The sequence below is a fragment of the Eumetopias jubatus genome, unplaced genomic scaffold (assembly GCF_037043125.1).
Source record: "Eumetopias jubatus isolate StellerSeaLion01/CBP00866 unplaced genomic scaffold, mEumJub1_p1.0 scaffold_6, whole genome shotgun sequence".
Classification (NCBI taxonomy): Eukaryota; Metazoa; Chordata; class Mammalia; order Carnivora; family Otariidae; genus Eumetopias; species Eumetopias jubatus.
The window spans coordinates 144,457,246-144,483,875 of record NW_028274812.1 but is presented as its reverse complement, the minus strand read 5'-3'; the positions used below and the strand labels follow the sequence as shown (position 1 = coordinate 144,483,875).

Sequence of the window (26,630 nt, the reverse complement as noted above, 5' to 3'; positions counted from 1 at the left end):
TCGTTTAACCAACTGAGCCATTCAGGCGCCCCCATATGTTCATTTTTTAAAAAACCAAAGCAGGTGAAAAGAAATGCATGAACTCAGTGGAATGACAAAGGGAGACACATATCCAGTGGCACTGCTCTTTCTTCCAATGAAAAACTTACTTTGTTCAACGTCAGATTCAATGAGGCCACATGAAATTTCTTAAAAAGCAATGAGCACTGGGTGAAAATATAAGATACACTGTTAAAATAATTAACAGTGATTATATCTGAATAGCAGGATTCAGGGAATTTCTCCCTCGTACTTCTCTGTATCAGAAAAGCCCAAACTTGAGGAAAAGTACGTAATGGGTAACAGTGGAGTGAGTAGAAGAGACTGGCAAATTTGAGAAAGCTGGAGTATACTTTCTCACACAGCCACACTTATAAACCATGTAAATTTTCAGTCTGGTTCAGCAAACATTCAGTGAGCACAAACCACGGGACAGATCCTCGTGAAGATGCTAGGGTACAAAATTTCACATGCATGCTCCTGGTCCACCATGTTCACTGACTAGAAGCTCTCTAGGGAGGGAGCACTATTTACACCTGCAGGGGAAGAAAAATAATTTTCCTTCTACCCTTCTGAGTTCTTGGTTGAGACCTCTGAAATAAAAGCTAGAGGAAAAAAGAGAAAAGCAAGTTTATTAACATGTATGCCTCAGGTATACATGGGAGATACCCAGGGAAGAATGAGGAACTCGAAAGAGGTGGCTTAAAACTCTGGCTTACATAGCATCCTCAACAAAGAGCAATACATTTGTGGAGAAATGACAGGACAGAGGAAAGCAGTTGTAGGCTTCCAAGGGTAGAGACAAAAGCTAGTTGGTAAAATCTGTTACGTAGATTCCTTTGGTGCCCTTTCCAGGCCGACAGGATCTAGAGTTGTCTCTGGGGATCAGCCTTTATCCTTCCTACTGCAGGGGTGGGGGCACCTTTGTAAACTTAGGTCCTGCTTTTAAGAAAATAGGAGGGCAGACAGCTTTTCTGGTATCTGCTTCTTTTAAGACATCTTCAGCTCACAATAATTGTTACATCAAAGCAGCATATTTTGGGATGGCATACTGCTATTCTTCATACGTATCTGAACTGGTCTAATAATATCCAATATAAACTGAAATGATGAACTGGAGATAACCACAACCAGAAACCTTAACACAGAAACAGGAAATTCTGTTAACGCAACATTTATTAATTACACACAGCTCTGCTGACGAGCACTGATACACGTACAACAGTTATCAAAAACTGGAAAAATGAGTTCTGTGCACATTTAAAAAACAAAATGTTTCCACACTTCCCACTACTTATTCCCAAGTTTTATCCTACAAAACACAGCACACACACAAAAATCACAGCATAAATATTACTCAAGTAAAATGCTATCTAACATAGCTGCACATGAATAATTAAAACGCTGGGTTCCAGCCTTCTGAGAAGGCAGGCCTGTGGCACAATCTAAAGTTAACAGTATAACAGTAAAATCAGATTTATTTGCATTGTGCTTCTGATGTTTATTTTCATGAAGTCTTTCCATAAGAATAAAGGAGAAAAGAATACAACACTTGACATAAAATCATGTTTGAAAGCCACTCAAAGGGATAAACACAACAGATTCAGATAAGCTGTTTCAATGCAAAACCCTGCCTAGCTGGGAAAAGTAAATTGAGAAGTTTTCTCTAGGCCAACACAGTCTTGTTATCCGGGTAATTTCATCTGAGTTCTATGATCATTGCTGCGGCAAGATCTTGGTGAGAACTCGTTGGAGCAATGCCCAGAAAAGTACTTTTTACACAGGGTGTTCAGTGAAATAAAATGCCTGGTAAATGCAGGAAGATCAGTATCTCCCTCAGCATCAGTAGCTCTAGATCAGGGGTTGGCAAACTTTTTCAGTCAGAGCCAATACTGTAGGCTTTGCAGGCCATACTGAGTCCATGTTGCCAGTACTCAGCTCTACCTAGAAAGTAGCCGTGGATCCAACGTTAAATGAATGGGCATGGCTGTGTTTCAATGAACTTTCACTGATGGAATCTGAAATCTGAATTTCCTGTAATTTTGTGTTATGAAATACCCTTTTGATCCTTCCAATCATTTGGAAATACAAAACCATTCTTAATGCTCTGGGCTGCACAGAAACAGGCTGCAGGCCAGATTTGGCTTGTGGGCTGTAGTTTGCCAACCCCTGGCAACCCAATCACATAGGATTACCTTACTGAGAAATAACCCCCTGAAATGTTCAGTTAGAGACACTTTTCTTTCTTCCCACAACCCACAACAGTTTTACTAAACAGTAACCTATTTCCGTCTCAAATCATTTTAAATACAAAATTAATCGAAGATATTGCAGTGAGTCTCTGGATGTGAATTTATGTACCAGGTGAGCCAAACAGACAAGAAAACTCAAATCTGCCACCCAGCCAAGGAATCCACTGGCTTACAAAGTTACCCACATACGCGAGTGTATTCTCCTAACGCCTCCCAGCATCAGTGCTCCACACTTCTAACAAATGATGTTATAGCATGTTTATTAAGAGAAACCAGATGGACACATCCAAATCTTCAGTAATTAGAATGTAGAAAACCACCGAAAACTATAAAAACAAAAAGAAATAAACTGACAATATGCTGCATATGTGATTCCTAACAGGGTGTAGGTGAGATATGTCACCAGGAGGTGGATGTCAGCTCATTTCTTCTGTGGGTATCGGGATACAGCTGGTTCGATCCAGGCTAACAGAAGGTAGCTCCAGGATCGGAGGTGAGTTCCTCTGTGCCCACGGGCATCCCAGACTGCTAGCGACTTAACCTCGGCTCCCCAGGGGCGTAGGGAAGAATGCTAAGTCCCAGGGGGTGGCAGGAACTGCCCTCAGGCTCTCCTTCCACTACCCAGAATATCCCCGGAATGTCAGTGGATTCCACACACAGAGAGAGTGGAAAAGGAAAGAGCTCTATCTCCGCTTACTCAGTCAGGAACAGCCTTGATTCCTTTTCCTCAGTGTCTGAGTACAGATGGGAGACAAGTCCAGAAAAGCCTAGATTTTCTGAATCAGAGTTCCTCTTTCAGAGAGATAGGAGACACCGGTCATTTTTTGCTTTAAATAACGAACCGTAAAAACTCTTATTGGATAAAGGGTGCTTGACATTCAAGGCCTCCTGCCTCTTCCATTAGGTGAATTGGCCATTATGGAAATTGGTTTTCCTCTCAAGAGACTGTGTTTGTTCTTCTGGAGGCGAAGGAGTGCAGCACCCCATGAGGGCAGGAAGAGCAGGCTGCAGGTGACAACCGCTTCGTCCCGGGGGGGAGAGCAGGTGGGCACCCGCCTTCCTCACCAGCTGGATGCCCAAGGGGGGCTTTGCTGCTACTAGGATTAATAGCTCCTGTACTTACACCAGATTTTCTTCCTTTTCTTTTTTTCTGTTTTGGCAAGTGTTCCGCTTTCTGTCAGGCTCACAAGAGCCCATCGAGCTAAGTGAGGCATACACGGAATCTCCAGTCTGCGGGAGGAACGGGTGCTGAGCGGCAGGTCCACTGAACAAGGCTGCCACAGGGGCACGGAGCTGCCGTCCACAGCCAACAAGGGGAGGGGCTTTGCTTTATGCTTAGGCTCATTTCCTAAAGGAAACACAATGAAGTGGAATGCAGGACGAAAATGAAAACATCACCTTTAAGCAATAAATTTAGGACGGTGAAGCCTTCAACTTAAAAAATGGTCCAGGGGCACTGGACTGGTTCAGTCGGTGGAGTGCGTGACTCTTGATCTCGGGGTCATGAGTTCGAGCCCCATGTTGGGTGTAGAGATGACTAAAAAAAATAAACTAAAAAAAAAGTAAAGGTCCAGGAAAAGGGAAAGGTGCTCCTTCATTCCTCACAGAAACACAGGCAATTTGGGACTGTTTCGGAGGTCTTGAAAACGGATCGGTTCAGCCTGTGCGGCAACACCTCCAAACACCTGGCAGGCTCTGCAGTGCTGAGCCGGCGGACGGCCGGGGATGGTGTGCCCGCTCGTCGTGCTCAGGGTTCTTCCCTGCAGACCTCTGGTTGGGGCTCGGAGCCACGGGGGGGGAATGGCTGTGCCACCGCCCAGGTGCCCAGACAGTGATGGAGCCTTTGGGATGTCCCCCCCACCCCGGGGCCGTGCGGGTTCCTGGGGAGACTGTGGCTGCCACAGGCACGCGGCATCTGCTGGTCCCTGGTCAGGTGAAGGGGGAGGGGGGGTTCCCAACCTCTGCTTGAGATGGTGAGCACTCGGTGAGTTTTTAAAAATTCCTAATTCCGATAACCTATTCGTTCACTTAAAATAATGGATGGCAGGTCCCCATATATGTAAGTAAGCTTCCCTTTTTATTTTTCTAAAGAACTAACGAATCCTACAAGCCTCCGAAACACACGTATTTGAGTTCCAGATACTCATCAATGCCATACTTGGACCCCTCTCGCCCGAGGCCGGACTGCTTCACGCCACCGAAAGGGCACTCCACAGAGGATATCAGTCCCTCGTTGACGCCAACCATACCGACTTCCAGCCGCTCTGCCACTCTCCAGATCTGGGCCGGGTCTTGAGAGTAGAAATAACCTGCCACGGGGGTAAGGACACGCACAGCATGTGGGACAGTCGTGAAAGGCCTCACGTCTGAAGCCGAGGATACCACCGGCGACGGCGTGTCTCGCCACAGGCCTGGAGTGCCCCCGCTCCCACAGGGGCCCCACGCGGGTCCTGTCCGTGCTTCATCACCGACCTGTGGGACACCGTCATTCGGCTTCTGTCCCACTCTCGCGGGGGCTCGCTCCGCCGCCTCCCAGGGCCGCAGCCGGAACCTCCCCACATCCTGCGGCGCGCGGCCCAGGCTCCCGCACACCTCCGCGCCCGCTGTGCGCTCTCCTCGTGCCGTTTGCCCCACCCTCCGCTGACTCCCTGCTGTTTACAGAATAAGGTTAAAGCTTCGTGGGTCCTCGAACCCTCCCCGGTGCGGACTCGGGCAGCATTCTGAGCGTTACCTCCCGTCCCGCCAGTCACCAGCCGCCCCGTCCTTCCCCTTCCCTCCTTCTCAACTCCCCAGGCCCCCTCTGCCCAGAATCTCTCTCCTCCCACCCCTGCATGATCAGAACGCCGCCCGTCGCTGCTGACCTAATGCAGGGTGCAGTGCCCCTCGTCCCACCACGACGCTGGGTCCCAGAGGCGCTCCCGCACACCTCTCACCCAAGCCTTAGGATAACTCTCTGCAGGCGGCGTGGGGGAAGGGCCTCCACGGTGTGTGCGTCCTTCCTCCTGTTATAAATACTTCTCTTACACCCAGAGGGGCAGCCTCTGCGGAGCCATGGCCGTTTCTGTATCCTCCTCGGCACTCCCCTCACTGCGGGCACTGACGTCGATTTGTCGGGTACATGTGTGTGCACGTAATGATGTCAGGGTAATGGGGTACGTGCTGCGGCCGCCCTGACCATCTCCAAACTAAAGGGGCGGTGAGCACTCAGGCTCTGTCTGCACACACGCCCACTGCCCCTTTCACCGCCCCTGACACTCTGCCGCCGCCCTCCGTCTGCTTCAGGCTGCCGGGAGCCAGGCAGAATGGAAGAAGGCAGACTCAGCATCTGCAGGCATGAAGCCTCGGAGGACGCGGCACTTGTGGGGTGTGGGCTGCCCCCCATGCTGCCCCCCCTCTTCTCCCGCACTCCCTCCGCTCTCTGCAGGGAGCTCCCAAACGCAGAAGGACCAGGCGGCAGGCCACGAACTTGCACAAACCCACTTGTGCCCCGGAAAGTAACAAAACATACACCCCAATGGCATCTCCTTCTCAAAACCCAGGGTGATGTTTCAAAGGCAAGTGTGGCACCAGCTCGAGAAACGGTGAGCATGGCGCCGAGTGAGGAGGACCGCCTACCTGCCAGCCCCACCTCGGCCGCGTTAGCGATGGCCACAGCCTCCTCCTCCGTGTCGAACCTGCCAAAGGGGAAGGCGTGGTCAGCAAAATCCGTCGGTGAGCGCAAGGAAAACCCGCTGTCTTTTCTCCCGACTGGCTTCCCAAATAATGGCAGGGGGTAAACGGCAGTTTTGCCCAGAGACCCCAGGGCAGGGTACAGAAGAAAACAGCCCCAGTGCTCCACACGCTGGCCCCTGTCTTCCCAGAGAACAGGAGGCCAGCAGGCCGGTGGGATGCAGTGCATCCAGAATGTCAGACCGAGTGCCTGCCAAAAGGATAACCGCTCTGCTACGTACTGAGACTAGCACAACCAGCACCCACGTGGAAGCAGGCGTAACGTTACTAGAAAGGCACCGGGAGGGGGCCGGCGCCGGGCCCTGCTCCTGCCTGAAATGAGGAGTGGTCGTTCCAAAGCCCTCTGCAGTCCCTTCCAGCTTCACCACTTCACCTCTGGAACAAGATGTGAGGAGCGTTCTTCTGGGGCAGAGGGCTCTCAGCCCCCCATTCTTAAATTCTGAGATCCGCTGGCCCCGGGCGGCAGCCATCTCTAAAGGCACCGGGCAGAGCCAGCGCGGTCGCCTTGGGCCCCGTCCACACAAGAGGAAGGGTGGGCGAGAAGAGGGCTCTGGGGAGAGATCAAGGAGGGGGACCCCAGGAGGATCACTTGCCCCGAGGATGCGCAGCCGTATCTCCTAGGCTTGCCGACTGGTAGACAGCAAGCCGTTCTGCCCGCCGGAGAACAGAAAAATAGCGCGCGGCTGATGTTCCCACTTACCCCTCAGAAACAGAGTCATCACATCACTGACTATGGCATCCCTGAGGATTTTCACCTTCCTGCGCACCCTGGAGCTGTGTGCTCACCACTGTACCCAGAGGAGAGGTGTGGTAAGACCGGAGCCCGCTAGCAGCAACTTGTCCCCCTCCCAGCCCTAACGCTTCGATTACGTAACAACAACCATGATGCTATCAGGCACCGTGCTCCGTGCTTTATGCACATCACGTAATTGAACCTGTGTCACTACTCTGCGAAGCAGGTACTAGGTCTGTTCCTTTCCCATGCGAGGACCCTGGGACTAGAGAAGTTAATCCGTCCAAGGGTACGCAGGTAGGAAGCAGCAAAGCCTAAATCTACACCCAGTTCAACTCCAAAGCCTGCATTCCTCACCACTGACTGCATCCTCTAGGCTCCCTGGAAATGTCAAGTTCACATTCTAGGTAAAAAAATTTTTATTAAGACAAAAGTTCTTCAAGTGGTCCATTTCCCCAATGATGGATTAATATGTAAATTTCATTGGCAAGATAGTAACAAAGCCAGGAAAGTATATGATGAGAGACTTCTGTCCCAGACAAGATGGCACAGGTAGCGCCAGGGACCAGCTCTCCCTGGGAACCTGATGCTGGAGATGCCGGAGGAGAGAGAAAGAATCTTAGCTCAAAAACCCTCAATTAGCAACTAAGACCAAAAACACAAGACACTTCTGGGGGCCGAGAAGGTGGCTGAATCCTGAGGGAATGATGGCCTCAAGTGGGAGAGAGCTAGGGGCCACCCATGGAGGGCTGGGAAGGGCCGGGGTGCTACGGAGCCTGCGGAAGAGGGGGGGAGGGGCTGCACCTGGGCCCCCTCCCCCCCACCGCCGCCCTGTGCCTACGGATTCAGGTGCGGTTACCTACAGACCCGGGTCCCTGGACCAGTGGTACATGCCTACAAGCAGGAAAGCAGCAGGGCCAGCTCAGGGTGGTGGGGCCCAGGCAGAACTCGAGCCCAGCTGGCCTGGTGAGTCACCCAAAACGAGTGTAGGCAACAGCATGAACCAGAGGCCTCTTCCCCTGAACCCCTCTTGTTACTCCAGAGGTAACCACAAAATACCCCAGGAAGCCAAAAATACCTGGGGCACAGGCAGTCATGTTGAGACTGGATTTCATACTAGAAGCTTCCTTCCTGAGGCTCAGATGTATCAGAAGCAGCCCAGACTAAGGCCTAAGCTTTTTACCACAACTCCGAGGCAGACACTAAGTGTTCAAAAAGTTACAGACAAGTTCACAGAGAAAACGACAAGACATTTGAGGAGCTCTGAGGAGAAGCATGACCTACAGAATGACCTACACCATAGGAGGTGGAAACCGAGCAACAGAATAAAATGTAAGAAACGGATAAGCATCCACGGCAACGTAAGGGAGAACAATGAAGCGGGAAGACTCCATGATGAGGAAGAATGAACTGGAGACATCAGGGAGGGAAGAGTAACCGAGACACGCGGTGGATGGGCTGGGTAGCACAGCGCTGGGTATCTGAGGAACGCAGGACTCCACCGGCAGGTGGAGGGGACCGAGTGTCTTAGGAGGCCTCGGGAATGGATGAAGATGTGCGATGAACACAGGCGTGAAGAGAAGCAGGGGGTGACGCGGGTGTGGCACTACCACAGTCTTCCTAGGAGGCCGTTAAAGAATGGATGGGGGAGAGAAATATCTGGAGAAACAATGACCAAGAATTTCCCAGGACTAGGCAGACACCTCGGATATTAAAGGAAGTTGTTAGGACCACAGCGTGGAGAAGCTCCCGATGGGCCTCACTGGTAAGACAAGGATGTCAAAGACCCGTGAGAAATCCTAACAGCCTCCAAGAGGAAAAGCAGGTCCCTACAAGAGCCAGGCACCAGCTTTCTCGGTTACAACCCCAGAAACAAATAGACAATTAGTGGTATCTTCACGGTGCCGAGCCTAGAATTCTAGCCAGGTGAGTTATTACTGACCTTTGAAAGTGAGATAAAACATCACCTAAGAGGGCGCCTGGGTGGCTCAGTTGGTTAAGCGACTGCCTTCGGCTCAGGTCATGATCCTGGAGTCCCGGGATCGAGTCCCGCATCGGGCTCCCTGCTCAGCAGGGAGTCTGCTTCTCCCTCTGACCCTCTTCCCTCTCGTGCTTTCTATCTCTCATTCTCTCTCTCTCTCAAATAAATAGATAAAATCTTAAAAAAAAAAAAAAAACATCACCTAGGAGCACGGCAAGTTCACTTCCCACTGACTCCCTTGAAAGAACTCTTTGAGGACGTGCTCCCCTGAGAAGATGGACCAGCGAAAGCAAGAAGTAAGAAGGCAAAGGAAAGAATCTGGTGAATTTAGGGGTCTATGATAAAAACACTTTTTTTTTTTTTTTTTCAGAACCATGAACTGGACTTGGCTCTCCGGCTGAAACAACGGAGCTCCGCTCTGCAGCTCCCCGCGCCCCCTCCCCCCCCCCCGGGCCTCACAACAGTGCTCCAACTGCCCGGGTGTCCCTCTTCTGCCCTGATCCTCTCCCATCTTCCTGCTGGCGGGGCGATCTTACTTGATCACTGGCGCCAGAGGCCCAAACGTCTCTTCGTGAGAGCAGAGCATGTCCCTGGTGACATTGCTGAGCAGGGTGGGCTCGAAGAAATTTTTTCCAAGTTGGTGTCGCTTCCCGCCGGTCACAATGGTGGCCCCTTTGGAAACCGCGTCACTCACGTGTTTCTCTACCTGTGTGAAGAGAAAAAGAGGACCCCGGGAGAGCTGGCTTGCAGATAACTGTGGAGATGATACAATCTCTTAAGAGTGTTAAATCTGCAGGGAACGGTTTTTTTCTTTCTTTTTCTTAAAAAATAGGTTGAGAACGATGTGCCCTGGTTCCTTCCAGGTAGAAAGAACCAAATATGCAGAGACACAGAGGCAGGAAGAGGGCACGTGGCGTGTGCAAGTGCCACCTTCCCCTGCTCTTAGATTTTCCGCTGTCTGATCCTGTAATTTGTTGAAGGGTCTAGCATGGCCTGATGTCCTTCTGGGCCTGACACTCTGCGGTCTTCCTGGGATTTGTTCTTTGCACTCTTGAGTTAGCTCCAGGTTCTTGGGCGCCACGTTGTCCTCCTGACTTTCATTCTGTTCTATTACATTCTCCTCAAGTGGCTGTTTTGAGAAAGGCACACTGAAAACGCCTACTTCCCGAGTTTTCCGACAACACATGTCTGATGTCTTACCTTGTGTTGGTTGGGGACGGAATGGTGATCCGAAATCATTTTGCTTCAGAACTCTTGAGTACACATAGCTATTTCTAGCGTTGTTGATAAGAGTCATGTTCAGAGATAGTTCTCACTCCTGGGCAGGTAGCTGACCCCCACTCTCTGGAAGCGTTTAGGATCTTCTATGTTCCTGACATTCCATGTTTTAGCAGAATGTATCTGGGGCTTTTTCCTTTCATTCCACTAGGTGGTTGGTAAAGTCTTTCCATGTGAAGCATCATTTCCCCTGGCTCTGAGTTTTCATGTTATTGACTTGATAATGCTACTTTCCCCCTCTCAGTTCTTTCTGGAGTGCCTGTTGCTAAAATGTATATCCCCTCACCTCAGATGAATTCATTTCTTTTCAAATTTCTATCGTATTTTTCATCTGTCTTTTGCTTTAAATTCTAAGAGCTCTTCTTGATTCTTCCATCTTCATCTACTGATTTTTTTAAAAAGATTTGACCATCATGTGTTTAATTTCTAAAACCTTTCTTGTTCTCATTGCCTCATTTTCACAGAACCTGCTCTTGTTTTATAGATGCGCAATCTGCTGAAAACACAGGCAGAACGCTATTCAATTCTAAGAAAATTCCTTTGTTCCCAGACTCATCCTCTTCCTTGAGAGTTGACTGTTCCTCTTATGCACTGAGGGTCTGCCCTAAAGTTATCATGATTGCTGGTTGCTCACCTTCCTCGTGAAGGGCTGGCTTGGTTAACTTAAGTGGGTGACATGGGTGGGCTCTGTGGTTTCCAATCTCTCCCCTGAACAAGAGGGGCAACGGCAAGCTCAGGTTTATTCTGATTTGGTAGGCTTCACTTCAGGGACAGCCCCCTTCCCCAAGGGGCAAAGGCAGGGGAGCCTGGCTCCGGTACACACACCCTCACTCTTGAAGCTGGAGCACTTTAATGGACACTTTAATGCATGTTCTCTATTAGGGCAATCCCAAGGCAAGAATACAGAGCTCTGTCAAACCTCGATGCTTCCCCTGGCTCCCACTGGCTGAGGCTGACCTGACTGCCCACTGAGGCCGGGAAGCCCTGGGGTCTTGGTCCTCAGGCGGCCGATGAACAGCAGGAGCCCAGGTGGGTGCTGACCTGGCTCTAACTTAATTTTGGTTCCTCAGGTGACACCCAGGAGGCTGGCTGTGTCACCCTTCTTTCCCCACATACAACCCAGCCTCCAACCTCAGTCTGCTTTAAATGATTTCATTAAAATCCTTTTCACTAGTAGAGATATACCTAAGGAACATATGAGATGTTCCCTTTTTTTTTGTTTTTTTGTTTTGGATGTTCATATTCTAAGAACGTTCCTTGTAAGCAATCTAAAAAGGATTATGGGATTCCCCCCCCCCCTTTATTTATTCAATTCCAGTACAGTTAACATCAGTGCCTTGTTAGCTTCAGGTGTACAACATAGTGATTCAACAATTCCATACGTTACTCGTGCTCATCACAGTAAGTGCGCTCTTAATCCGCTTCGGCTATTTCTCCCATCTCCTCACCCTCCTCCCCTCTGCTGACCACCAGTTAGTTCTCTAGAGTCGAGTCTGATTTTTTTGTTGTGTGTCTTTTTTCTGTTTCTTAAATTCCACATATGAGTGAAATCATATGGTATTTGTCTTTCTCTGACTGATGTACTTCACGTTTATACTCTAGAGCCATCCATGTTATTGCAAATGCAAGATTTCATTCTTTTTTATGGCTGCATAATATTCCTGTGTGTGTGTGTGTGTGTGTGTGTGTGTGTGTGTGTGTGTGTGTGTGTGTATACACACCACATTTTCTTAAAAAGGATTATGTTTTAAAACAGGAGATTATGTTTTAAAACAACAAGGACAACTAGCTAGTGGTCTCTCTAGACTGTGACTTTCTATAAACAAAGAGATCCTTCCTAAAAGCAATTTCCCTTTCCATCTGTAAATCCCGGGTGTGGCTTCTGCTATTCCATATCTCCCTACCAGGGAGGGAGGACTCTTCTGGAAGGGTATGTTTTTTTTTTTGTCAATGGAGAAGCCAGCATTTCAGCTGAAACATACATGATTTTGCAAACAAAACCAGTCTTCCTTTCCTTTTGGATGTTCAAAAAATTAAAGAACTTTGTCTTTCAAGATCCTAATTCCTAGGGCAGCTAGGGATAAAATTATCACCACGATCACAGAAAATTTAGGGAGGGCAGTAGAAGATCTAAAGTGACAGATCTCATGGGCACTGTAATGCCGGAGCTGGAAAACCTTACGGACAGATGAAGCCACCTGACTTATACTTATGGGCAGAAATTCACTTTTTCCTGATTTCTCCATTATTTCCAAAACAGCCTTGCTGGGCACTTTACCAAAGTGTTTTCTGCTAGTTAAGCCTTTGATATCAAAACCATGAAATTTACTTTAACAAAAAATCAAACGAACTTACCTTTTCTACTGCCTTTTCATCAATTAATGGGCCTTGAGTAGTTCTCTCCTCAAATCCATTACCCACACGCAGGTTTGTTTTAATTGCCTCAGCAAATTTCTTCACGAAGGAATCATGGATACCCCTTTGCACCAAGAAACGGTTTGAGCAAACACAAGTCTAGACAGGGAAAAATAAAAAAATAAAAAAAACCCAAACTCACCGGACAGTTTGTCAGAAGCTGTTGACCCAACCAATAAATGTGTGACTGCTGCTACCTCTGAATATGAAAACACTTCCCCAGGTGGCTCCCGTCCTGTGTCCAATCTGCCAGGTCCCTCCCCGTGTGGGTGGGGCCCTGAAGATAAACGCACTAAGTAAGCGCGCATCCTTCTCCAACCTCCATATCTGCCACACCTTGTGGTTAAACAAGTAAGCAAGTACACATATCTGTGCAAAAAAGAGAAAGCCACCTGACCCAAGTTTTTTTCCAATGGCTTAAGTAAGCCACTATAAAACAAATAGGGAAAGAAGAAAAGAGCATAAAAAAACCTGTAACTCCGAGACAGTGATGCTGCAATGACAGAGCAGGGGCAGGATGGAAGGCAGTCAAAGGCTGACTTATATCCATTAGCTTATGAAACTGTTCAGGGTTTGGCTGAATCTGACATTTTGAAAATGGACACAAGACCATTCTTCCATGTCAGCCTAAATTATTGAGAAGACCCTTGTTTATGTTTTTTCTAAGAGAGAGACCATGTGTGAGCAGGGGGAGAGGCAGAGGGAGAGGGAGAGAGAAAAAGTCCTTAAGCAGACTCCCTGCTAAGTGCAGAGCCTGACATGGGGCTCGATCCCAGGACCCTGAGATCATGACCTGAACCAAAATCAAGAGCTGGTCACTCAACCAAATGAGCCACCCCGGCACTCCTAGACCTAATATTTTTAAATTATAAAATATAACCATGTTATAGGAAATGCAGTTATCACTGACAGATTTTCTTCTCGTCTTTTTTCTTAATCGTGTATTTTTCTAGTAGAAACTATAGGTAAATAGATATAGATATAATTTTTGTCCTATGCATTTTTATTGGCTTCAAGCAATATACCTCAAAGTTGTAGCTTTATGAGTGAGACTCTGAAGGTTACACCCATTAGCATTTTACATTTCTAAAAGGAAACAAAGGTATTTCTGAAACAACCAAACTTATTTAAGGTTATATAAAAGGGGAGAAATTAATCACTGAAGGTCAATACAAGGATAAAAACTACTTGATATAGAGTACAACATTTCACCTTTTTTCCCCACAATATTACCTTTCAGGAGTTTTTATTGTCTCTGGAATGCATTTAAAACCACTTATTGATGGTACTCTGAAACAAAGTACTTAAGAATATTTTGTAAGATGCCAGGTTCCTGGCAACAGCTTGGAGAGAAACTGGGAGACGAGACCCTCAGTCCACTGAGTTGGGACTGCAACCCAAGGGTCTAGGACTTCAAATCAACCAGTGTCTCCAGAGTTCCATTTCCTCGTCTGTAAAATGTGAGGTCTATATCAGGTCACTTCGAAGGTCGTGCCAGATGTGCTCAGCCAGGATTTCCTGTGGAGGTGTGGCCTTGAGCCACCACTCTCCCGATGACAACCTGGACACCCCCTGGGTACGCTGTACCGTGTGCCCATCAGGCCCCCTCCATCAGGGACAGTGAGCCCCAGGCAATGGCATTTTGAGTTTTTCAAGAACAATCTCAACATTTTCCTACCTTCTCTTCCTTAAGACTGTGGGCCTCAGATCCTAGCTGTTTGGGCTGTTTTGTATCTGAGGAGATGATTTTATCCGTTCAGTAGAGAAAAGCCCAATGAGGGGAAAACTATGGAAATAACCAGATTCAAAGAGGAGGAAGATGAAGAGAACAATGTGATTAAAAAACATCTGCTGTTCAGGAAATTGCTCGAAGCCAGGGATTACACCTTATTTCTCTTTGGACACTCTGAGCTGAGAACAGCTGCCGTAAAAAGAGCCCTTACCGGGGCACCTGGGTGGCTCAGTCGTTAAGCGTCTGCCTTCGGCTCAGGTCGTGGTCCCAGGGTCCTGGGATCGAGCCCCGCATCGGGCTCCCTGCTCCACGGGAAGCCTGCTTCTCCCTCTCCCACTCCCCCTGCTTATGTTCCCTCTCTCGCTGTCTCTGTCAAATAAGTAAATAAAATCTTTAAAAAAAAAAAAAAAAAAAAAGAGCCCTTACCAAATACGTGCTGAAAGGGAGTAAAGGACGAATGGTGGAAGGAACCTGCAAGTTTCCTTCCAGGAGGTGAGTTAGGCGGTAAGATCTCTGTGAAACACAGGCACATGCGCGTGCACACACACACACACCCACACACGCCCTGAAAACCACTGCAGGACTCACCTGTCCAGAGTTCCTAAATTTGGACGCCATGGCCCCTGCCACAGCCTGGTCCACGTTGGCACTGTCAAATACGATGAATGGGGCGTGGCCGCCCAGCTCCATGGAGACCCTTTTCACGGAGCCTGCCGCGTGGTGCAGCAGTATCTGTGGGCAGATGACAGACTCTGTGAGCGCCGGACCAGGATTGGGACCGGTAAGCCTTTGTTTCAAACACTTACCCAGCAGGGCAAGAGCCAGGGGCACAGCAGTGTCTCCAGGATGACCGTTTGCATAAGAACATATATTTGTATATGATAAAGACACAGTAGGAAGGCTACCAGAAATTCACAGTAGTTACATGGACAGAAGGGAGGGAGTCAGGGGCAGGCACGAGCCTTCTGAATGTAAGAATGTTTATACTGCCTTGCTTCTTGCACCATGTAAATGTGCTACCTATTAAAAATTATATAATAGGCTTAATCATAACATAGGGAAGATAATAAAATCACCCAGAATCCCATACCCTTAGCTTACCACTGATAAAATTTTAAAGTATATTGCTCCAGAATTTGGCCACATACACAGCTTCATATAGATGCACTTTTTTTTTTTTTAAGAAAACAGAATGGTAGATTTATAAAGTTCTGTAACCTGCTTTACCTTCCCAATTAACCACATATCTGGAACACCTTAACACGTTCATAACACCTTATACCTTCTTCCTTCAGGGTAACACTATACCGTGAAGATTCTCTCATGGTAGCACACGTGTTTCTAGAACATTTCTTTAGATGCCAGCCTAAATTCCATTGCATGGCTGTTCCATAAGTTTATTTATTCAGCCCCCATCTGTGGGAAACTTAGGCTTCCAATTCCTTGCTATTCAAAATAACGCTGCAATTATTCTCTCAGTATAAATTTGTAGAAACAGAATTGCTAACTCAATGCACAATTATAAAGCTTTTTAAGGAAACAAAAAGACCTTTCTGTTTCTGTAAGTACCTTTACACTAAATACAATTTTGGTTCAGTTCTAAGACGTCCATTTTAACATCAGTTTTATGTTTCTGGAACCTTTAATTCTAGATTATGAAAGAAATGTGCATTCCAGAACTGAGGAGATACAATGGAGAGCCTTCAGCCACTTCACATGCAACAAATAATGGGAACTCTGGTTACCCCAACGCCTTATTGTCCGAGAGGACCTCTGTCCCGTCACGGTAAGGGACACCATCCAAAATGTCTCTGGACGGTGATCAGACATTACTTTATCCTACAGACCTCTTAACCCTCCACTGCAAATCTCCCTAAGAAGGATGCTAAAGATGAACTAGTATTTTCCTACTCTAGAGAGAGAAAATATTAGAATGACATCTGTTTTCTTTGAGACTAGGTCACGTACCTTTCCGGTCGCTGTCGAGCCAGTAAAGGAAATTTTGGACACAAGAGGATCAGTACAAAGCGCTTCCCCTACTTCTTTCGCCTTCTTTCTAGAGCAGGGAATAACATTGTACACACCTGGGGGAATTCCAGCCTGGTTTGCAAGCTATAAAGAGAAACAGCAAACAGGGGGCAGCAAATGATCAAACTGGAAAAACAGAAAAAGAGAAGTAGAGGTTTTAATCCAGAACGTAATGGGGGAAGAAAAAAAACCACTAAGCTGGCTTTGGGACAGAATAAGAATATACTTGGAACTGAAATAAGATCCTTATTCATGCTAAAGTGATATAAAATGTGTTCTCACACATGTAAATATTTTATAGCCTGGTTTTAATGCCACTCTTTTTTAAATTTATTTTAATTAATTTTTAATGCCACTTTGTTTTAAAAAATAACAAAACAAAACAAAAAACCCTTGGATTTCTTTCCTGAGAAAAATCCAGGGAGAGTTCCAGAAGTTTTGGGTTCACCTGTAGAAGAAGCAAAGGGAGAGGGTGCAGGGGAGCACTCCCGGGGCACCTCCTGTGTGGGGGGCAGTGGGCAGGCTGTCCCGCGGGGGACCCCCCAGGGCAGTGGTGAGGAACGGGAGGCCTCGCGGGGGGCTGGTGTCCACGCCACGCGCCACGGAGTATGGGGCCCAGCACACTGACCCGCCGCGGCCCTCTTTGGATCAGGCACTTCTGGAATCACAGTAACTTCTGAATCTCACTAACTGTGACCCCTGCACAAATCCGCCTGGGGTTCTGGGAAGATGGCGGGAAGAGCGGAGTGTCGCACTCTCTCCGAATCCCCTCCTAAACACAGAGAGGGCAATCACAGAGCCAAACCACAGCATCAGAGGCAGCACTTCCAAGACTGGATGTAGCGCGTGTCCAGGACAGTCGTTTCTTACTGCTCCGCGGGGCTGACTTAAGGTCTGACCGCCCAGGCACCCGTTTCAGAGATGCCTATCTCGGGCAAAGGCTTGGGCCGGCCAGACCATCGAGATAAGGAGCCAGGCAGCCCTCCCCCAGGAAATTTCACAACACGGAGGGTTTGGCAACCTGCTTTTTTGCCTGACCCGTGGGTGCGGACATGCCAGTGACAGCTGGGAGCGTCAGCACCAGCAGGAGGAGCCGCAGAAGGAAGCTGTCTGATGGACGCAGCCGGAGAACAGCCCACCGGTGCTCCCGGGACAGCGCTGGGACTCCCCAGTGCAAGAGCAGGTGACAAAGGAGGCGCAGCAGGCTCGGGTCAAGCGGGGAAGGGAATGGAGCCCGGAAATCTCAGGGCGGGAAAACAAAAGACACCTGTGAAGTTAGAGAATCAGGCCTCCTGCTTAAAGCTTAGGAAAACTAACTTCGTATAAAAATGAAGTAAATGCTCAGAAAAATACCCAAATCAAATCCAACATTATTAGAAGAAAATAAGAGACTAAAGAGCAGAAAGCATCCCCGTGGACAGCAAAAGCATTCCCAGAAGACATGCCCACAAAACAGATCAAAGCGGTAACTGACAATGAAGGAAAAAAAAGTATCAAGATACAAAAGAACAACATGAATCAGAATTAAAGAAATTCTGGAAATGAGGTAAGGGAACACTGGGAAGAATTAGAAATGCAAGGAAAAACTAAGTTCAGAAATGAAAAGCAGGCAGCCCCACGTTTGGTATAGAGATTCCTTAAAAATAAAATCCTTAAAAAAAAAAAAAAAAGAAAGAAAAGAAAAGAAATGAGCAGCACTGACCAGCAGCCCGGCCAACGTCATGACAAGAGACAACTGGCTATATATGCGTCTCCCGATTAGAGGACACAGGAGACCGAACCGATGTCTGACGAAGTCTGGATGAGGTTTATGAGGTTTTTTAAAAAAGCGTGCTCCTGAGCCTTTCCGATCAACACAGATGTGTTTCCAAATAAATTTCTTAAGCAGGAGGGGTCTGCTGGTCATAGATCGGCGTGGGCTCTGAATACTGTCACTTGTAAAAGCACACCGCTAACTCTGTGCACGCCTGAGGAGCCTAGTAGTAAGTTCACTTACACACGTCGTGCAGATTTAAGAATCATTTCAAGGAAAACCGTAACAGCTCATCTAAAAGAAGGCTTCCATTTGGTTAATGTTTCCATAGGACTAAAATATCCAATTTGCCTCTGAAATAAGATGCCGTTGGGGGAAGTGCCCTGAAGGTCTGGAGCTGCACCCGGTCCCTGAGAGCCCTGAACAGCAAACGTGGCAACTGCCGCTGCCTTCTAGAAGCTTCTCCAGCTGACCACAGGGCCAAAGACAGCGGCACAAGGAGGAGGACTCGCGGCCCAGGAAGGGTGCAGGTGACGAGGCCAGAAACGGACCCCCACACTCAGTGTGGCTCTCGCGGCTCAGAATCCCTCCCTGCCGCGAACATTTCCTGAGGGCCTCCTGGGCCCAGGCACCATAGAAGGTTCTGGCATTCAGCAGTGAACAAAACAGAGGCGAGTCCCCGTCTCCGCGGAGCTGACGTGCTCGTGTCCGAGAGACAGCCAGCATGTCAGGTGGCACGGAGCTACGGGAAGAAGAACAAAGCGGAGAAAGGATCAGGAGCACGGGAGTCCAAGGCTGTGATTTTCCAACGGGGGGCCAGCAGGGCCTCCCTGGAAAGGTGGCATCTGGGGAGGAACTTTCCGGAAGAAGAAAAGGCAGGTATAGAGCTGAGTCGGGGTGAGCCTGGTGTGGTCTGAGGAGCACAAGGGGCCAGAGTGGCCAGAGCTGAGGGGTGCGGGGTTTTGGAGTGACAGGTAAGGTAAGGGCAGAGGGGAGATTGGGGCTTGGGGGTGGCATCTCATAGGGCCTTGGAGACCACTGTAGGAAGTCTGGGCTTCACTCTGAGGGACATGAGAAGCCATCGGAGGGTTTTAAACAGGAGAATGGCGAGACCTGACTGAATGTTGACTGAAATGGAGAAGGGAGAGGTAAAGAAGAGGTTCCCTAAAATGTGAGAAATGCTCACATTTTGTCGTCTGCCTGCCTACTTAATAAAAGTGACGGACAGGTACTATTTCTAGGGCAGCCTAAAATATACATTGTCTACAGATGTCAGGAAGTCCCCCATCCATTGTTTTTTTTCCTAAAACATCTGACTTAGGGGCACCTGGGGGGCTCAGTCGGTTGAACATCCACTCTTGATCTCACGGTCGTGAGTTCAAGCCCCGCGTTGGGCTCCACGCTGGGTGTGGAGCCTACTTAAAGTAATAAAATATCTGACTTAAAATAGAATAATTGCTAGGAAATTAAAACATAACACATCCAGCATGAGATGCAGCCAAAGAAGGAGGCTTCGAATCAGCTTCTTTCTGCCCTGGATAAATAATCCCCGCTTGGACTTTGTCAGCTATGCACAAACATGGGGGAGAGGCTCACCTCGGCCAGGGCCAGGGCAGAGAAGGGTGTGTGTTCAGCGGGTTTCACCACCACGGTGCAGCCGGCTGCCAGGGCGGCCCCCACCTTCCGGGTGATCATGGCACTGGGGAAATTCCACTGGGGTCAGAAGAGCAGAGAAAGTATGAGACAGGATGGACTGCCCCAGAGTTCAAAACAAGGCAGGTCACGAAGTCAGTCAACAATTCCATTGCACACACGGACTCTCAAAGCGGTTCTCCGGCTCTTGCTCAGGTGAGCTCTCAGAACACCTGACACCTCTCAACTCAGCGACTCTGGAGGCATAGGCTCGTAAAGACAGGAAACCTTTCCAGAATCTGAAACAGTACAAGATCATCCTCACTGGGAGTTGGCAAACTTTTTCTGTAAAGGGCCAGATGGTAAATATTTAGGCTCTGTGGGATGTACAGTTTCTGCCCCAACGACTCCGTGGTTCTAATGTGGAGGCAGGTACAGCCAGTATGTACAGGAATGGCCATGGCTGGGTCCCAATAAAACTTTATTTACAAATACAGGCAGCAGGCTGGATTAGGCCTGAAAGCCGTGGTTTCGCTGACCCTTTGGGAGAAAATATTAGCCAAGGTAATTTTGAAAATGGCAGATGATTTATGACTTCCTTCTCTATTTATGGATAGATATTTGTAGCTACCTCCATACCTATATTAACAGCATTTTTTTTTCTTTTATTTTGACAAATCCTTGTCTAGTGCTCATTCTGTGCTAGGAAGCACTTCTAAATGATAATTAATGGACTCCTCATCCCAGCCCGCTGCGGTATTATACGCCGGGGAATAATGAGGGCATTACCCTGGGGAAACTGAGAGCAGCTAAGTACCCCGCCCGAGCTCAGGCAGCTGGGGAACAGTGAGCTCCGAGGCACACCTGGTCAGGCTAGGCTAAGGGGGTGTCTGTGTACGTCTGCCGGGCCAGGACACATCAGCAGCCTTGACACCAGCGGCCACCCGAGAGGAGTTGATGGGGGACCTCGTGGACCGCGGCCACACAAGGCAGGTCACCAGGAGAGCGCGGGACGCCCCCCAGGGGGCCGCATCCCCACCCAGGCGGACGCCATACTCCGGAAACCTTTTCACCTGCAGAACCCGGCCCAGTGCCTGCCGGTCGGCACACTAATACTTGGCTGCGGATGATAATCGTAAACTGAGCATAAAATTTTCCCCACGCCGTGGCACCTTAAATGTGTCACAGCTTAAGTCTTAAAAAAAAAAAAAAAAAAAAAAAAGGATCTTTTCCGACGTGCTAGGCCCGGCCTAGAAGAAGCCTTTATGCCCCGTCAGAAAAGCCCCAGGTCCTGCTGCGGGCTGTCCGCCTCTGCAGGAGTTACCCAACAGGCATTCCCCCTCGCCACCCCGCACCTGGGTGTCACCGAGGAGCGGCACACACGCCTCCGCGGGACCGGGGCGGACGGAGCCGGCGACGGACGGAGCCGGCGGCGGGGAGCACAGCTCCTCGCAAGGAAGAAGGCGGTGTCGCCCCAGTCCCGCCCCATCTCCCACCCCGGGACCTCGCCCGTCCTGCCCGACGTCCTGCCCGACCTCGTACCGGGGTGATGACTGCCGCCACCCCAACGGGCTGCTGGAGGACCAGGGCCCGCCTGTCTCTTGCGGGGGGGCGGATGACGTCTCCATAGATGCGGCGGGCTTCCTCTGAGAACCACTCCAGGAAAAGGGCGGCATAGACCACCTCGCCCTGTGCCTCCTTCAGTGGCTTCCCCTGGATCAGAAAAGGACACGTTCGCTGCGTCTCACGACAACGACAACGGCATGACTCCGCCAGGCGGCCCGCAGAGCAGACGCTCTCCCGTTACCAAAGCCCCAGGGCCGATGGGAAATGCGCGACCCCAGCGGGCGTCCAAGAAGGCAGAGCGAGAAAGGTGGAGACGGGAAGCCAGGCCACAATCCGCCTGCACCCCCGGCGGCTAGAAGGGCGACTTCGCACTTGTTTCTCCTCGGACACCTTCTCAGTGTTGGGACCCTGCTGTGAAGCCAGGATTACAGCCATGGAGAAACTTCTGGCACGTTTTTAAGCAATACACAGTGTGTATGCGCCTGGGTGGCTCAGTTGGTTGAGCGACTGCCTCCGGCTCAGGTCATGATCCTGGAGTCCCGGGATCGAGTCCCGCATCGGGCTCCCTGCTCGGCGGGGAGTCTGCTTCTCCCTCTGACCCTCCCCCCTCTCATGCGCGCTCTCTCTCTCTCTCTCTCAAATAAATAATTAAAATCTTAAAAAAAAAAAACTAAACATACACAGTGTGAAGAAAGCCAACCACACCAATCAGAGAGAAAAAATCTGGAATGGTGGCAAAGCATTATTCACATAATTCCACTCAAAATCTATTTCTCCAGGATTATTATTACTGTCCCCCCACCCCCCGCCCACCTCCCCTCTGGCAACCACCAGGCTGTTCTCTGTATGTAAGAGTCTGTCTCTTTGTCTTTTTTTCCTGTTTCTTAAATCCCACGTATGAGTGAAATCATACGGTAGGTATCTGTCTTCCTCAGAATGACTTATTTCACTTAGTATAACAGGCTCCAGCTCCATCTATGTTTCTCGTATATTATTCAAGGGTAGAACATACAAACTGTTCTAGCAAATGTGAGGCCTGGCACAATACTTAGTGGACAGCTGATCATTAGGCAAGGAATTCCCATTTTCTTTAGCTGCAGGCTTGCCCGGGCTTGAGCCTGAGCACTGTGGGACAGCTTCTTAGGGGAGCAAGTTAGGGCCCTGAACTTACACTTTCAGCTGTAATTATCTTGGCAAGGTCATCCTTATTTTGTATCATTAAGTCGTACCATTTCCGAAGTAATGAACTCCTCTCCTGGGAAGGAAAGAAAAAGAGCAATAGAAATACAAAATAACCTTCCATGTCCTCAAACGGTTGCTGTGCGGTCTCACGCTCGGGGAAACACACACTGACCCGTCTTCTTTTTTAAAACGATGCATAAGTGACATATATATAACACAATGTTAGTTTCAGGTGTGCAGAGCTTTCTTTGATAAGCAATAAGGAAGATTCCATTTCAAGCTGCATCTAAGGGTTGTATTGAGTCGTTAAGTTGTAAAAGAGAAAAAGACTTGGGTTGAACAGCACAAAGACGAGTAACTTCACCACACACAGCTCTGGTTCCACGCTCGCCCTGTGCACGAGCAGGGAGGAATCTGATGGTTCCAGGCCAGTGCTTATTCTCGGGGAGAGACAAAAAGACTACGCTCCAGGGGGCCTGGCCTGGAGAAAGAAATCCAAGATCTGAGCCCAGGGCCTGCTCGACAGAGTCCATGCTTCGCCTGAGAGACGATGAGAGACACGGAACGGCGTGAGAACTGCAGGAATGCAAAGTAGATTCGGCTTGCTGGCGGAAAACACACGCCCAGGCCGAACCTCGGAAGCCAGGGGAGGCAACGGGCCACCCTCAGGATGCACAGCCCGTGTCGTGGGTTAATGGTGTGTGCCCCAAACAGACGTGCTGCCGTTCCAGCCCTCAGTACCTCAGACAGTGACAGGGTCTTTACAGATGTGACCGAGGCAAGCAAGTTACACTGACGTTCAATTTTAAATAAATTCAAAGTTAAAACTTTTTAAAAGTTTTGTTAATCTAAAATTAGGGTGTGCCCTACTCCAACATATAAAAGGGGGCTCCTTGTAAAAAGGGGGACTTTGGACACAGAAACAGGAATGCACAGAGGGAAGATGATATGGTGGGGCACAGGGGAGATACCACCTGCAAGTCAAGGACAGAGGTCTGGGGCAGATCCGTCCCTCAGAGCCCTCGGAAGGAACCAGCCCTTGACTTGGGATTTCGAGCCTGCAGAGCTGGGGCAGTATGTTTCTGTTGTTTAAACCATCAGGTTTGTGGTAGTTCGTGATGGCAGCCCCCGGACACCACTGCGATCTTTGTGAGGAGCTGTGAGAGTGTGCCGGTCTCCAACAGGGAGGCTCGCGTCCCACCCGAGCAGGGATGCGTGGTGGGAGGTGGCCTCGGAGCCCATCCAAGCCACGCTCCTCATCCGTACCCTGGATCAAGTCTCTACTTCAGAGAGCCACTGAAAGCACTAGATAAAGCACCTGGAACACGCCAAGAACAGTACTCAGCTGTGGCGGCACCCTAACAGCCCTCAGAGATGGCCTCATCCTAACCCCTGGAACCTGCGAATCTGTTCCCTCTCACGGCGAAGGGATTTTGCAGATGTGATCGGGTAAAGGATCCCGAGGCGAGGAGGGCATCCAGGTGGGCCCCCAATGGAACCACAAGGCTCACTTAAGAGGGAAGTAGGAGGGGCCGAGGCACACAAGGTGGGGTGGTACCAGAAGCGGAGGCTGGAGTGAGGTGGGGGTCGCCTCTAGACGCTGGGAAGGAAGCCCCAAGCGGTTGCTGAAGGAACACAGGCCTGCCAGCACACTTGGGACTTCTGGCCGCCAGAACAGTGAGAGAATAGATTTGGGCTGTCGTGTTACTGATTTGCCTTAATTTGTTACAGCCGCCATAAGTGACTAATGCGTTAGCTCACAGAGCCGTAAGGATCTGGCTCCCATTTCCCCTGAGATCCTGCAGGAGTTCACAAGGTGGGAAACAGGAGGTCCTAAAACACGTGAAAAGACGTGAGGCAACGCAAACAATGTCACCCGGAAGGGCAAGCCAAGGCTCACGGACCCATGCCACCGTTCAGAGAGGGGAGGACAGCGGAGCCCAATGGCAGAAGCATCAGGTGAGCCAGACCTCGAGGATGGGGGTGGGCAGGGCGGACAGACAGGCCTGGGGGCAAAGAGGGGTGGGTCAGGGCTGCCTCATATAGGAGCTGCGTCACAGCCCCGCCACTCCTCTCTGCAGAGGGAGACCTGCCTTCCTTGGGACAGCCAAGCCCCACTTCCTCAGCAAGACGCTCCACAAGCCTTCCAAGAAGGAAGGTTCTCTTGAGAAGACTCAAGCTCCTGCAGGACAAGCGGACACTGCCACGTTCACACTACAGGGGCATGGATGTCAGGTGGGTGACGTGACCACAAGCTGACGGCGGCCGTGAGCGGTCCCGGCACCAGCCCTGGGGCTCTGAACAACCAGTCTCGAAGCTGAGACTGGGCGAGAAGAGCTTCCCAGAAGCCTGTAACACCCAGTCTCTGCTCCCCTACTGTGTCTCAGCTGGTGGTTAGTGGTTACTCCTTCCTTCCCAGTGCTCTGGCTGGAAGCCTGGGGTCCTGGCTGACCCCTCTTTCGCTCGTGCCCCAACATCACCAGGGCCTCCAGCTGAGGCTCTGGTCACAACAGATCCTGCAGAGCGCCCTGGTTCAAGCCGCCGTCCCCTCTCGCCTCAGCCTCCACCAACAGCCCCCTAACAGGCCTCTGCCCCCACCGTGTCCCTCCTTCCGCCTGTTCTCCACGCTGGGGCCAGAGTACCCCTTCCCACCGCAAACCTGGTCACAGCTCTGCTCGAAGCCCTGGAGTGGTGCCCCGCCTCCCTCAAGGTAAAACCCCAGTCCTTAGGATGGCTGCACACCCCACTGGATCCAGCCCCTCCGGCCCCTGTTACGATGGCCTTCAGAGCTGCCCCGGCCTCCTGGCTGTTCTACAAACGGGTCAGGCATGCTCCTGACTCAAGAATTCTGCTCCAGCCGAGTTCCCGTCCCTCCTTTAATCTTTGCAGCCCTGGTCCTCAGTGAGGCTACCCTGATGTGTGGGCAGAATTGTGCCCCACGTCCCCCCCATTCATAGGTTGAAGTCCTAATCCCCTGTATCTCTGAACAGGGTCGTGAAAGAGGTTATTAAGGTTAAATGTGGTCATAGATGCGGGTCTTAATCCAGTATGACTGGTGTCTTTACGAAGAGAGGTTAGGACACCGGAAAATGCAGAGGGAAGATCGTGCGCAGACGGCCATCTACAAGCCAAGGACATGTTAGTGAACAGCAGTGTTTCTATTCAGGCCAAACCTGGAGAATGGTCTGGCTGCCTGCAGAGAGCCCGATTTCCCGACTAGCCTTCCTGCGTTGAACTGTAGCGGCCAGGGAGAGCCCCCTGTGCGCGCGCCGGCGCCCCATGCTCAGGCCCCTCTACCTGCTCACCATGCCCTCGGCTCGCTGGTAATCTCATGTTACACCTAAGGCTTCCGCCTCCCCTACGGGACAATTTCAGAGGCTGGAGGGCGGCGCCTGTCCCTAGCCCCTGGCACAGTGCTTGGGACCAAGCCGACGCTCCAAACTTACTTGTGGCTCCCCTCTGTCCTTGTTTCTATGACTTTCTGCCTGGTGAATCCCGATGAATCGGGGAGGGGGAGGCGACGCGGCTGGTTTCTCTATGGGGCAACCCGGGGCCCCCGAGCGCGCTCACCTTGGCCGAGACGTCCCTCCAGCTGCAGAAGGCCTCGTAGGCGGCGCGCACCGCGGCGCGGGTCTCGGGCACCCCGCAGTCGGCCACCAAGCCCAGCTCGGCGCCGCTGGCCGGGTCGTGCACCGGGAAGGCGGCGGCGGCCGGGAGCCAGCGGCCGTCCACGAAGCGGTCGGTGCGAAGCAGCGCCGCGGACAGGCCCGCCAGGCCCCCGGCAGAGCGGCGGGGCTGCGCCGAGCAGCGGGGCCGCAGGCCGCGGGCGGCGGGCGCCGGCGGGAGGCGTGGGGCCGGGCAGCTCCGCAGCCGCAGACAAGTCGCCATGGCCCGGGAGGCGGCGGCAGGAAGCAGGCAAGCGAGCGCGCGCCCGAGTGCAAGGGTCGGGGCGGCGGCGGCGGGGACGCGCCGGGGCCTCGGGGCCTCGGGGACGCGGAGCAGCGCCCTCTCCCGCGTCCTTGGCGCCGCACCTGGTCCTCCGCGGCGTGCGGCTTCGCTCTCCGCCAGACCCTGCGAGGGCTGCCGGGAGGTGCACCTGCGGGCCTCCCCTTACCAGCCTCGAGCGCTCCTGTGTAATGATTCCTTAGCTCCCTAGCTACTGCCGGACAACCGCCTCCTCCGCGATCCATCCCCTCCCCCCACCTGCATCCCCCGCCATTGGAATTGTCCTGGGTCCATAGATGCGCTGGTGGTGCCCCAACCGCCAAGGGCATGGTCCCCGCTCTCCATCGCCTCAGCTCCCGTGCACT

The 26,630-nt window shown here is 50.7% G+C and overlaps 1 protein-coding gene across 1 annotated transcript; it reads right to left on the bottom strand.

Moving 5' to 3' along the window:
* Nucleotides 1–1,197: 1,197 nt before the first annotated feature.
* On the bottom strand, nucleotides 1,198–26,244 carry ALDH5A1 (aldehyde dehydrogenase 5 family member A1). Its single transcript, XM_028107489.2, has 10 exons — nucleotides 25,891–26,244; nucleotides 22,310–22,393; nucleotides 21,115–21,285; nucleotides 19,537–19,653; nucleotides 16,128–16,271; nucleotides 14,748–14,891; nucleotides 12,368–12,526; nucleotides 9,271–9,440; nucleotides 5,907–5,965; nucleotides 1,198–4,600 (listed from the first exon to the last, which is right to left on the bottom strand). Exons 1-10 carry the CDS (start codon nucleotides 26,206–26,208, stop codon nucleotides 4,395–4,397), a joined length of 1,572 nt encoding a protein of 523 aa, XP_027963290.1. The 5' UTR covers nucleotides 26,209–26,244; the 3' UTR covers nucleotides 1,198–4,394.
* Between the last annotated feature and the right edge of the window lie 386 nt (nucleotides 26,245–26,630).